At 45.4% G+C, this 11,624-nt stretch overlaps 1 protein-coding gene across 1 annotated transcript in view; it reads right to left on the reverse strand.

The window, feature by feature from the left end:
- The window catches only part of SP3 (Sp3 transcription factor), a gene marked incomplete at both ends in the record, with an annotated part of 29,614 nt that extends 18,439 nt beyond the window's left edge, over window positions 1–11,175 (reverse strand). Inside the window, 3 exons of the mRNA XM_079538875.1 lie at window positions 10,425–10,541; window positions 10,719–10,878; window positions 11,069–11,175. Of these exons, the coding sequence (XP_079395001.1) occupies window positions 10,425–10,541; window positions 10,719–10,878; window positions 11,069–11,175 (384 nt within the window). The remainder of the gene's footprint in view (window positions 1–10,424; window positions 10,542–10,718; window positions 10,879–11,068) is intronic.
- Window positions 11,176–11,624: the final 449 nt, after the last annotated feature.

The following is an 11,624-nucleotide window of genomic DNA, read 5'->3' on the forward strand; positions in this document are numbered from 1 at the left end:
TTTGCTTCTTATTCAGTAAAAAAAAAGATAAATTGCCAACTTAGCAAAGCACTCTTTTTCAGAATAAAGTATTTAGACTGAACTTCCTGCAGTGCTTAGCACAGATTTGTGTAGTCAATCAACTTTGTATTGTAAACAACCACAAATTTTAAAAAGATGTGTTTAAGTTTTTCCTCGTCTGTACTACTGCACCATAGTAAATCAATGGAATAATTTAACACTTAGAAAAAAGAACTTGTCTTAAAACTCATTACGCTTTAACTGCAAAACAGGTTTTGTCTCCTTGGCAGAGCCCACAGTACACAGAAAGAAAAGCTCTATCTTGTGCTCCTGCACCGATCCCATGATCGCTGCTGTTCGGCAAGTTACCAGAGCGTATCGCAGCTTCTTCTAAAGCTGCCTGCCAACTTCCTTTAGAATAAAACCTGGGTGTGCAAAAATTTAGCGTACAGCTTATCCTTCTCTAATATGGCACTGAGATTTAATTTAGCCAGCCAGAATGAATCCCGTGGCATGCATCAGATTGAATTTACCCCACAAGGCATGTAGGGACTTTGCAAGTTTCACTTTCTTATCCTGCTCTGAGCTGCAATGCCAAAATGTTTACATATACACAAAATACTTCTTAGGCTAAAGTATTCATTAAAAAACAGCTTGACTGTGCTTGGCAAATTTCTTTTCCAATAAGGAAATCCACCATCTTGGTTCTAAATTCCTCAAGAGCTATACAAATAAAAATTTTCCATAAAGAACACAAGCCTTTGCTTTGCCCTGAAAGATGCATACAGTCTTTCAAGTAATTTCTTAGTAAATAGACACAGCATCACCAAAAACAAAACCAATTTTATAGCCTTAATATCTCAAGGAGAAGGAAGGGGGGTAAAGGGGTGGGATAGAGGGTGTCTTGGTAATCTCATTTTACTATTTTCTTTTCCTCTTACACTGATCAGCCTTTTCTTTGAAGAACACATTTTCTACGTCCTTTAGCATTTTAATCTCATGATCTAGAAGATAACAAAAAGAGTTCTGCAATATTCCATACCACACCATCCCATCTAGACAAATGCAAAAAAAATCCATTTTCTTCTACTATCACATTAGCTTTATTATCTTGTGTTTATTATTTCCACACAGGTACTGGTTGCTGAAAGACTGCTAAGAAAGTTTGTAACTAGTCAATCCACTAGCATATAAACATTAACTTTACTATAAAGATTTTTATAAAGTATTGAAAGACCCATAAAAGTCATAGATAAACAGCATTCAGAAAACATGGAAAGCAAAAATATAACTATATGTTTAATGTGTGTCATTATAAAATAAACGTGAAACATAACGTGTTGATATTGTCAGAATAAGTGAGAAATAATTAGTAATGGGAATGTACAGTGATGTACAAGGGCTGCTAAGAAAGTAATGTCTTCTATTTCATTATGTTAGCCCACAACATCAGAACTGCATGTGGGTGGTGTGGCAGTAGAGACTGAACCTTCCCACCAATATTCCATTACAGCTGTTGCCACGTGACAGATGGCAGCAGAGGGGCAGTCTGACAAAATGGCATCTGACACAGAAGTTTGTATGAAATGGATGTGTGCCACTGGATTCTTCTGTGAAGAAAAGATTGCACCCACTGACATTCATCATTGTTATGAAGACCAGTGGATGTGAGCACAGCGAGGTGCTGGGTTGGTGTGCACTTCAGCAGTGGAGACAGCAGGTCCACTCTGCTGGTGCAGATTTTGATGAGTACAACATGCAGGTTCTTGTTCCTGGCTAGTGAAAATGCATAGCTGATGGAGATGACTATATTGAAAAACAGTGTCTTGTAGCTGAGAATATGCTCTACCAAACAGTGTTATTGTGTTCTTTGTATCTGTTCTAGTTTCCATGGAAATAAACTGGAGGCATTACTTTTGGAGTTACCTATGTAACTCCTTGCTGATTTATGAGTAGGTACTACCAGATGCTGAATGTTTAGGTGGACTGACTTAATAAGCAATAGCATGTTTGTACACATTTAAAGGGAACCTGTATCCTTCACAGTACAGAAATTACCTACTTCATTCTTCCCCTCCTCCCCAAACACATGTTGATTTCCATACCCCCGCTCAATGGTCTCTACCCTTTTCACCTTGGCGACATCTTTTCTCACCTTTTTGAGATACTGTGAAATCTTTCCCCAAATGGAGAAGTTAAGGCTGGTCACGCACCTGGATACGAAGCTACTGGCATTTCATGCATTATGTGTAGCGAAATACAGTTGTTCACACACTGCCCTTAGAGCTGTCTGTATCAGAGCCCACCAGAAGAATCACGAGGGTGGGGCAAAAAAAGGGTGAGGTTTTCAAGAAACGATCTGCCAGCTATCAAAATTGCTAGTATTACAGCTGTATGATGGAAAAGAACATCTGAGGATGATCTCTAACCTCAACTGGTCATCAACATGCAGCAACAAGTAGGGTTTTTATACCTTTTCTCAAAGACTACTGGGCTAGTAGGACGCTTCTTGGATTCATCCTTCATTGCATCCTCAAACAATTACAGATTATTGTAGTAACTCAAAGTTCTACTACTAAAGTATAAGCAGCAACATTTGCAGCCCACTCACTCATCCTTACAGCACTCCAAAAAAGAAAAACTTGTTTCCTTACTGTCTCTCAGCCACCTGTGAAAAATACTTTAAGAGAACAGATAAAGCAACAGCTCTTTTCCTTATCAGCTGATACTCAGGCAGCAGTTACTGCAGCTGTTCCTTTAAAAGAAAGCTGGGTGGTGGCAATCCATGCCCTGCATGCCAAGAGACAGGGAAGGGGACCCATGGAAAGATCAGAACCAGCACTGCTCAGACAAGTGGGAGAGAACTGGGAGCAACCGGGAGCTCACTAGGAGCAACATCTGGAAGCAACAAACAGCAACAGAGCAAAAAGAGAAGCCGGAGCAAGGCACAGGAAGAATTAAAATCAAGTGATATGTCCACCTGAAGAAAGGTCAAGTACCACCGAAGAACAGAAAGCACAACTGCTGTTCAGCCTGTCTCTGGCTCTTTAACAAGCCTTGTATCATCTCTAGGTGGTAGAACAAAGAGATCTCTCTGAGCCAGAATTGTCATGCCAGAAGAATTGTCTTGTTCTTTTTTTTTTATTCAAGAGAAAATTAAAGCAGCATTAAGTCAAGTGTTCAAGGAGAACAGAAAAACAAATACAGAAGATAGGATACCTTTAAAAAGCGCCTTAAAGCATGCTGATGGAACTTGAGGTAAAAATATAAACCTGTAAAAACTGTAAAAATATGAAACATCCTTCACCAAAGTAAAGTCACACACCAGTCCTCACAGGGATATGTTGTAGGCAGCTGCATTTCAGCAGGCCAAACATGCCAAATTTTAATTGCAGACAATGTGTCTTGCAGCTAAAGAGCTCCCCAGGATTATCTGTACAGATCTGCGACGGACAGCCCTTTGCTGCAGTTTTCACAAAGTCACCATAGCCCTGTTCAGACCTAAAATAAAAATATGGGCAAAACAAGCAAGCAGAGGTAGACAGATGAGTCAGGAGCTCCTGAACATTTAAAAACCATGTACCTAATGACCAAAATTGGCCAGTGCCTCATCCAAATTATAGTTTTGTGAAGGAGTAAGGGCTCCAGTGCATGAGTTTAATACCATGTGTTTACCAAGCTACAGTAAACTATCTGTGCATTCTTGGGTTATTACAAATATAAGATAAAATACACTTGTTTCAACTCTGTCATTAAGCTATGAGCTAATACGTTTGAGCTAATACGTTCTATCTTGCCTTAGGTTAAAAACATGCTCAACATCAGTTACTGTGGTTCAAATGACACAAAGCTGCTAGTTAAAGCAAATTAATTCTGTTGTATGTTTCAGAAGCACTCAATTCAGAGAAAAACATTTTTACAAATCAAAACTTCTTAGAGAATCAAAGGGAAAAAAATATTACTAGGGGCTGATTAAAAAGTTCTTTTGTGTTTGTTTTTTTTTTTTTTTCTTTTCTTTTTTTTTTTTTTCCTAAATTACAATCCTTATCTGCTGAAACACATTTAAAATTGTATCTCACTTAAGGAAGGTTCACATTATTTTGCTTCAGATGGACAACTGGGCTCAAAACATTTAGCAGTTTTCTTTTTATCACCAGAAGTCCAGAATCTGTTTAAATTAAGACAATCCCTGATATTAGCAGAAACTAGAACGTTTCAGTATAAAGGAATGAGACCTGGCAACAAGGCACCAGTTCTGAGAAGATTGCATGTAAATTCATTTATTAATTATTAATATCTATGTATGTATTAACACCCATGTAACTGCATACCAAATAGAACTTTGAGTAGAAGCTTGCATGAAATTTTCCTCATGCTTTCAAGCTCAGCCAAATTAGCAAGGTGATTAAGAGGACTTGGGGTCAATCAGCCTCAGCTTAACTACTAGGAGGCAAAGGAACAAAAAACCTTGAAATCCACTTCTAAACACAAGAACAAGGTGATCAGAACAAGGGGGCTGGGACTTACCAAAGGGGAAACAATGCTTAATGAACTAATCTGACAGTCTTCTACGATTAGATCTGGCATGGGTATTAAGACCCTTGCCCCATTATATCCTCATAGACAGCCTGATGAAGTACAGGTTAAACATAGTGAACTGAAAATTTGCATTGCTGGGTTCAAAGAGCTGCTGCCAGCAGCACAAACATAAGCTTGGGGTCTGGTCACTGAAACCCCAGTGGGGTCACAACTGGCACCAGTACTGTTTGAGTTTTTCATCAAATTACCTATCTGATGAAACAGGGTGAACCTTCAGCAAGCTTGCAGTTACAAAATGAGTAGGGCGGGTTGATACATGAGATGGTTCAGAGGGACCTCAACAGGAGAGAAAATTGGGCTGGCAGAAACTCTGGGAAGTTTAACAAAAGACAAAAAGGAAATGTGAAATCCTGCACCTGGGAAGGAATAACTCCATGCACCAGAATAGGCTGTGGGCCAACTGGCTGGAAAGCAGCTTTGCAGGAAAAGACATGGAGACCCTGGTGGATGCATACATCATAAGGCAGCAACATTTCTCTGTAGCAAAGGCGGCCAATATCACCCTGCACTTCATCGGAAGGCACAGAGCCAGCAAGTTATAGAAGGTAATCTGTCAACACTGGTAAAACCCAGTTCTTGACTCCCCGGGGGAAGAAAGGGATAGTCATAATGGTGCAAGTCCAGCAAAGGGCCACAGGGATGATTTAGGGTGGAGTATTTGACACACAAAAACCAGATGAGAAAGCTGAAGCTGTTTAGTATTTGAGAGAAAGAGAGAGAGAGAATGCGCACGTGCGCGTGACCTTAGCAACATTCATAAATATCTGATGGGAGGGTATAGATACAACACAGCCAGGTTCTTCTTAGTGAAAAGACAAGAGGCAATAGGTAGAAATTAAAATATAAGAGAATCTCTTTGAAGAACCGTTTGTTTTTCTTCCACTGTAATGATGATCAAACAGTGCCAAAGGTTGCCCTGAGAGGTTGTGAAATCTCCATCCTTGGAGATATTCAAAAGCCAATGGACACAGTCCTGAGCAATCTGCTGACACTGACACTGCTTTCAGCAAGGAGGTTGGACCAGACAACATTCAGAGGTCCTTCCCAACCTCAACTGTGCTAGGAAATGCTTCTGTGAAATCTCTTCCCATGTGAACTTAAGAATCAGTGAGAACTTTTTGTTTATGCTGTTTTTAAATATGGAAATGTTTTAAAACATACTTTTATACTTCTTCCAAAAGTGCAAAAAGAATAAAAATCGATTTTTAAGAGCATTCTTAAAGCTCTGGCAGAAGAACTTCTATACTTGGTTCTGACCTCACATTTGTAAGACATAATTGGAAGAGACAGATAAAAGGTGAGTTTCTGGACAGCAGCAAAGGAACAAAATAATTAGGAACACTTTCTACCTGAAACTCCTCTGTTTTGCAAAAGTATAAAACAGAGAGGCGAGACAATCCCAGACACGCTTTTCTGTAGTGGATAAATACGTGCATCTGTTCACTTACAGAAACCTAGCATCAGGAAGCCGTATTATCATCCATACAGGAGAAAATGGATATTGAAAATAGTGGGGTTTCCTCTAAATATAAAATATGCTACAGGCCAGAGAGTTGAGAAGTATGGAGAACTAATGCACAGTATTCATTCATATTTTTGCCCAGTGCAAACACCCTCATATTTCTCTATCATATCAGCACTACCACTATATCCATCTAGAATGAGATTAAGCCAGTTGCTTCTCAAATGGTTAAAGTAACGTTATAAGGCAAAAATAAACTGCAATTCCAGATTTTTGTTAATTTCTGTGAAACGCTAATAATTCTAAAGCTGAAGATATGCCAAAGCAGTCTTATAACACTCCTTTATTTGCAAAGCATACAAAGAAATTCATTGTCTACAGCACAGTAATGATACTTATCTTCCCCATATTGCTAATTATTAACCTCTCCAAATTTTTTCTACGTCTCGTTGGCACATGACAGTACATATGAATCATTCTCTACCTTTTTTTGAAAAACAAATATAATAAATCAATGCAGCCCACAGTGCACTGTTAGCAACCACCTACCACAACTGGGGCAGTCAACTCTGACAGCTCCCATTCTTTGGAAGCTGTCAGGGCCAACAGCTTTCTCTGCCAGCCTGCCACTTCCAGACCTCACAACATACATTCCCATTAATCTTGCACTCTTCTCCTCACCTATCCCAGCCATGCCTAGCACAGCTGTAAGAATGACCCTTGAGAGTTCAAGAGCATCTCTTTTGCCTTGCACTGCAATAGAAAAGCACAACACCATCCCAACTTTGCAGCTTTTAAAACAATCATCTGGTCACCCCAAAACCATTCAAGTCATCATCAAGGCTTTGTTGGACTGAAATTTTAGAAAAAAATTTCTTTTTTGTTTTCTCCTCTCTGCATGGCTCTACCATTTTCTGCACGGCTTTGTCTTCTCACCTAATTTTAAAATCTCTGTAAACGTTTCAACTGGAACTAAACTAAACTATTTATAAGTGAAAACAAATCTAAATATTAATATTTAAGTAGAATTATTAGTCAACAATAAACAGTGAAAAAACAAGACCCAAACCAAAGCCTCCCAGGCTTCAAAGTCCCAACAGAGAGAAAAGCATCCATAGAGGTCAAAATACATGAGCTGTCATTTCTAGGTCAGCCAGCAGGGCACCCCATCCCAGCAAGATTTCTCCATGCACCAGCAGGCAGCAGTATTCGAGGGGAAGTTTCCATAGCAAGCATTTGACAAACCCTGGATACAGCAATACATAACTGAGGAAAAGATTCCCAGGTCACAGCAGGCCACAAACTTAAGGCCATCCACATTAAAATCAAAACTAAGCAGGCAGAACACAAAACACTGGTGACAGATGACCACAGACAGGGCAAATGGCAGTCGCAAAGCCAAAGCTGATAGACTGTGATCTCCATCAACAAAGACCATCAACAGTAACGCCTGCTAATTTTCTGTCATCTAAAAATAAGCATAGCTCTAACCAGAACCCTAAGCAAAGCTGAGACCCTCGTTAGCTAGAAAAGACCTCTCCAGTTCATAGAACAGGTTTAATTCTCTCAACTGTCTTCACTTGCTTTCCATACCAAGCAGTTGCCACTTGCATTAGCCTTTTTCTTCCACACTAATCCTTCCAGTGCTGTGACAGCGGTGTCCAACAGGCCTGGGCTCAGGTACAGAGAATCACAGAATCATTTCATTTGGAAGGGACACAATAATTTCATTCTGAAGGTCACACGGTCCAGCCCCCAGGCCCAAAGCAGGGCCAACGAGCTCACAGCAAACACAGCCACGTTAGCTCCAGCTCTTTCTGAAATCCCAGACACATGATATTCCCTGCATTCCTATGGGAGTTTTGTTGTTGCTTTTAAATCACCCTCCCAGTCTCTTGGGGAACAGCTGCAGCATACCATTTTAGCCAGGAAGGCAGTGTGCAGTAAATGGCTAGTCCAGCATACTGGCTCCAACCCCGCTGTTTCCTACTAAGTGAATGTCAGCAAAGCATTAAGAAAATAACCCTACAATGCAGCAATGCTATCCTTATATATAAAGCTCTTCAATTGCTTCTAGAAGCAAACCCTACTCATTTATCTTCTCCAGTTTACAGCTTAAGAATTCTAGCAGACATTCAGTAGTTGGGACCACAACCCAGGTCTGAAGATTCTGGAAAAGAATTGCCACCCAGTTGCCAAGTTCGGCACCATCACCCATACCAAACTCATCCACCTACAGTACTGGGGAAGGGATGGCCACCACAAACCCCATGAAGATAATGCATCTGTGCCCAGGCTTGTAAATTTCATTTTCCCTACAAATTATGAGGCTGTCTTAATTTAAGCCTGTTAAGCTCCTCCTTCTATGTCCTAACCCCCCGTAAGTTAGATTCTGGAGATGAGAAATATCTGTATGCCAGTAAATCCCTTTTGTTATTCTGTTTTTTCACGAGGAAGATGTTTGAGAGATTCATTCACTCGCTCCCCTCCCTTAATTAAGGTCATTTTCATTAACTCCAGTGTCCAGTTCAGCTACTGTTGGCACCTCCTTCAATTTATATTTAGAGTCCATTAAAATATTTTGAGTCATTCATGAGAAATGTTGTAGGAGAGAGAAATCACTAGAATGGTGTAACCTAAGTCACAGCAGGTTTGCTGGAGAGGCCTATCTGCATGTACGGAGAGCAGTAACTCTGTACTAGCATCATTTTTAACCAGTGTTTCAATCTCTCCTAAATTGTTCCTGCCTGGCCCTGTAAAGTCCCTTATACGTAAGCATAATGACAGGAATATAGAAGTGCCACTTCAAAACCTGATCACCTACTTTGAACCATCAGGAACTATTTGTCATATCCTCCCCTGGTAGCTTCAGACCATTGTACCATGCCAAACAATAAACCCATCCTCAGGACAAACAATTCTAGCTTTAAAATGAGAACAACCTTAAGATAGACATAGGAAAGCAAGCTACCACTTCAGCATCACTCATTTTCTAACATGTATGTTTCTGCAAGGGACAGAGCCAACATCCACCCTTGTGCATCTGCTATTATGAAGCAAAATTCAAAGCCAGTAAAAGGCTTAAGCACATAAACAAGCTCAGAAAAAGTACATCTGAAAGGAGGTAAAAATTCCAATACATTTTCAAGTTCCACTAATAGATTACAAATGATGCATGCCCTCAGACAACCACCTTCAGTTTCCCTTCATGTACAACAGACTGTAACACAGAAATGAAAACAAAGTATTGTAACAGTTAGCACTCAAGCAAGCTGAACTCCATATTGACATTTTGATGTTTTAAATAAATAAATAAATAAATAAAATGCTGCCAAAGCCACGTGGTCCATCAGTAGACTGCTTTGCAGGCTTTTTTTCTCCCTTTTGCACAACTCTGAAAACTGAGACCACAAACCCCTGAAAGGCTGTTGTACAGCGAGCTAAAAAAAGAACTGGAAATTTGCTTTAAGAGACGAAAAGAAAGGGGAAAATAAGGAAACAAACAAGCAAAAAGCCCCGCAGAGGTAATATGTGCAACCTCCCAGATACAAGGCCAAATGAGGCTCTATCACAACGTTTTTACAGACGTTTAGCACACTCCCTTTTACATACCCACATCTTTAGATACCGTTTATTTTAAGACGCCCCACCTCTGCTAACCTTACGAGCCTAAGCCAAAAAGAGAGAATAGGTCGACCGACTGAGGAAGAAGTGAGCTTCCATCAGGCTTTTGTTAGCGAGACGCTAACCTAGCCCACACACGGACACATCCCTAGGTGCAAGCTCCATCTCATCGCGCACGGTCCCAAGGTCATCGCGGCTCCTTCAGAGCAGACGGCACAGAAAGATAAGGACGGAAATTCGGTTGGCGATAGGAGGGACCGCATGGTAACCGCGTCTCGAAAACACAGCGTCGACACAGGAAGCAGCTCTCCGCCGCCGCGCTGGTTCCTAACAGCCATTTTACTGCTAACGACATCCTTCCCGCCAGCCGCCTTCATTTTGTGCCGCCGCCCGGCGCGGCTCCGGCTCCGGCTCGCGGCCGCGGGCTGCGCCCAGGTGGAGGTGGGGCGGCCCCGGGCTCCGGGCTCCGGCGTGTCCGGCAGCTTTCCCGCCTGCCCCCCGGTTCGAAAGTCAATGGCGGCGGGGGAGGGGGGAGCCAGCCGCCCGCCTCCTCCCGGGAGCCCGGCTCCTCCTGGAGAGGCAGGGGAGCCCGGGGACCCCTCTCCTGGCAGGTCGGCCCTGCGATCGTCCCTCCCCCCGGGCGGGCAGTGCCGCGCGTCCCGTCCCTCCCCCCGGGCGGGCTGGCTGTGCCGTCTCTCCCCCCGGCAGGCCGTGCGAGAGCGGCGGGGCGGGCACTCACCGCTCCGGCAGAGTGAGAGGCGGCGGCGGCGGCGGCGGCCTCATCCTCCTCCGGCGACGGCGGGCCGATCTTGCTGCAGGTGGCCGCCAGCAGAGCGAGCGGTGACGGCTGCGCGTCCTACCCACAGTGGGCGGGTTCAGGGAGAGAAAGTGGGTGGCGGTTAGCGCGGGACGGCGGCCGGGCTCCTCGCAGACGCGCGCACAGGAAGCGGCGGCGGCGGCACCGGCGCCCGCGCCCGCTCGCAACGTGTCACCCGGGGGAGGGGGGGGGCGGCCCGGCCGGGCCCGCGCTTACCTGGGGGGCGGCCGCCGCGGCGGAGGCCGAGGCGTTGCCGTTGCCGTGCTGCAGGTACTCGCCGTGGCCGCTGCTGTCCACGTCCAAGGCAGCCATTTCCTCTTGTTTCACGGGCTGCTCGGGAGCTGCGGGCACGGCGGGGAGGGGGAGGGGAGCGTCACTGACGGGAGCGATCACCCCCTCCTCCCCTCCTCCCTCCCTCCTCCCCCCCCCTAACCCCGGCGCTCCCCCCGCCCTCCCGCACGGAGCCCTCCTCCTCCTCCTCCTCCTCCTCCCCGTGCTGCTGCCCCTGCCCCTCTTCTCCCTCCTCCCCCTGCTCCTCCTGCTGCCGCTCTCAGTGCCGCTCTCGCCTCGCTGCCGCGCGGACGCTCGGGGGCCGGAGCGGGGGACGCGCAGGGCCGGAGCAGGAGCGGAGAGCCCCGCGGGGCGGCTCGGTCGGTGCGTACGTACCGGTCATGGTGCGGGTGCGAGCGGCCGGCTGGCGGGGCGGACGGCGGGCGGGCCGGCTGGCTGGCGCGCAGGCCCTGCGGGCCAGGCTAAGCGGCCGCCGCCGGGGACATGCTTATTGTGCTCACGGGCTGAAGCGGCGGCGGCGGCCCGAGCCTACTCCGGGGTTTTTTTTCCTATTTTGATTGACGGTGCGGGAAAGCCGAAAGGTGGGGCTTGCAGCAGGAGAGGGGGCCCGGCCGACACCGCCGCCCGCCCGCCCGCCTGCCAGCCCGGAACTCCCGCCTACGCCCGCGCGCGCGCGCTGGTTGGCTGCGCCTCGGCGGCAGCGCCGCTCGCACTGGCCGCCCGGCCTGCCAGTCACCCGCCGGGGGCGGGGGGGGCGCCTCGCGCCGAGGCGGCTTCCTGTTTGCCGGGGCTGGTGCGAGGAACAATGAGCGGCGGCCGCGGCCTGCTCCG

This window comes from Tetrao urogallus (genome assembly GCF_951394365.1).
Source record: "Tetrao urogallus genome assembly, chromosome: 8".
NCBI lineage: Eukaryota > Metazoa > Chordata > Aves > Galliformes > Phasianidae > Tetrao > Tetrao urogallus.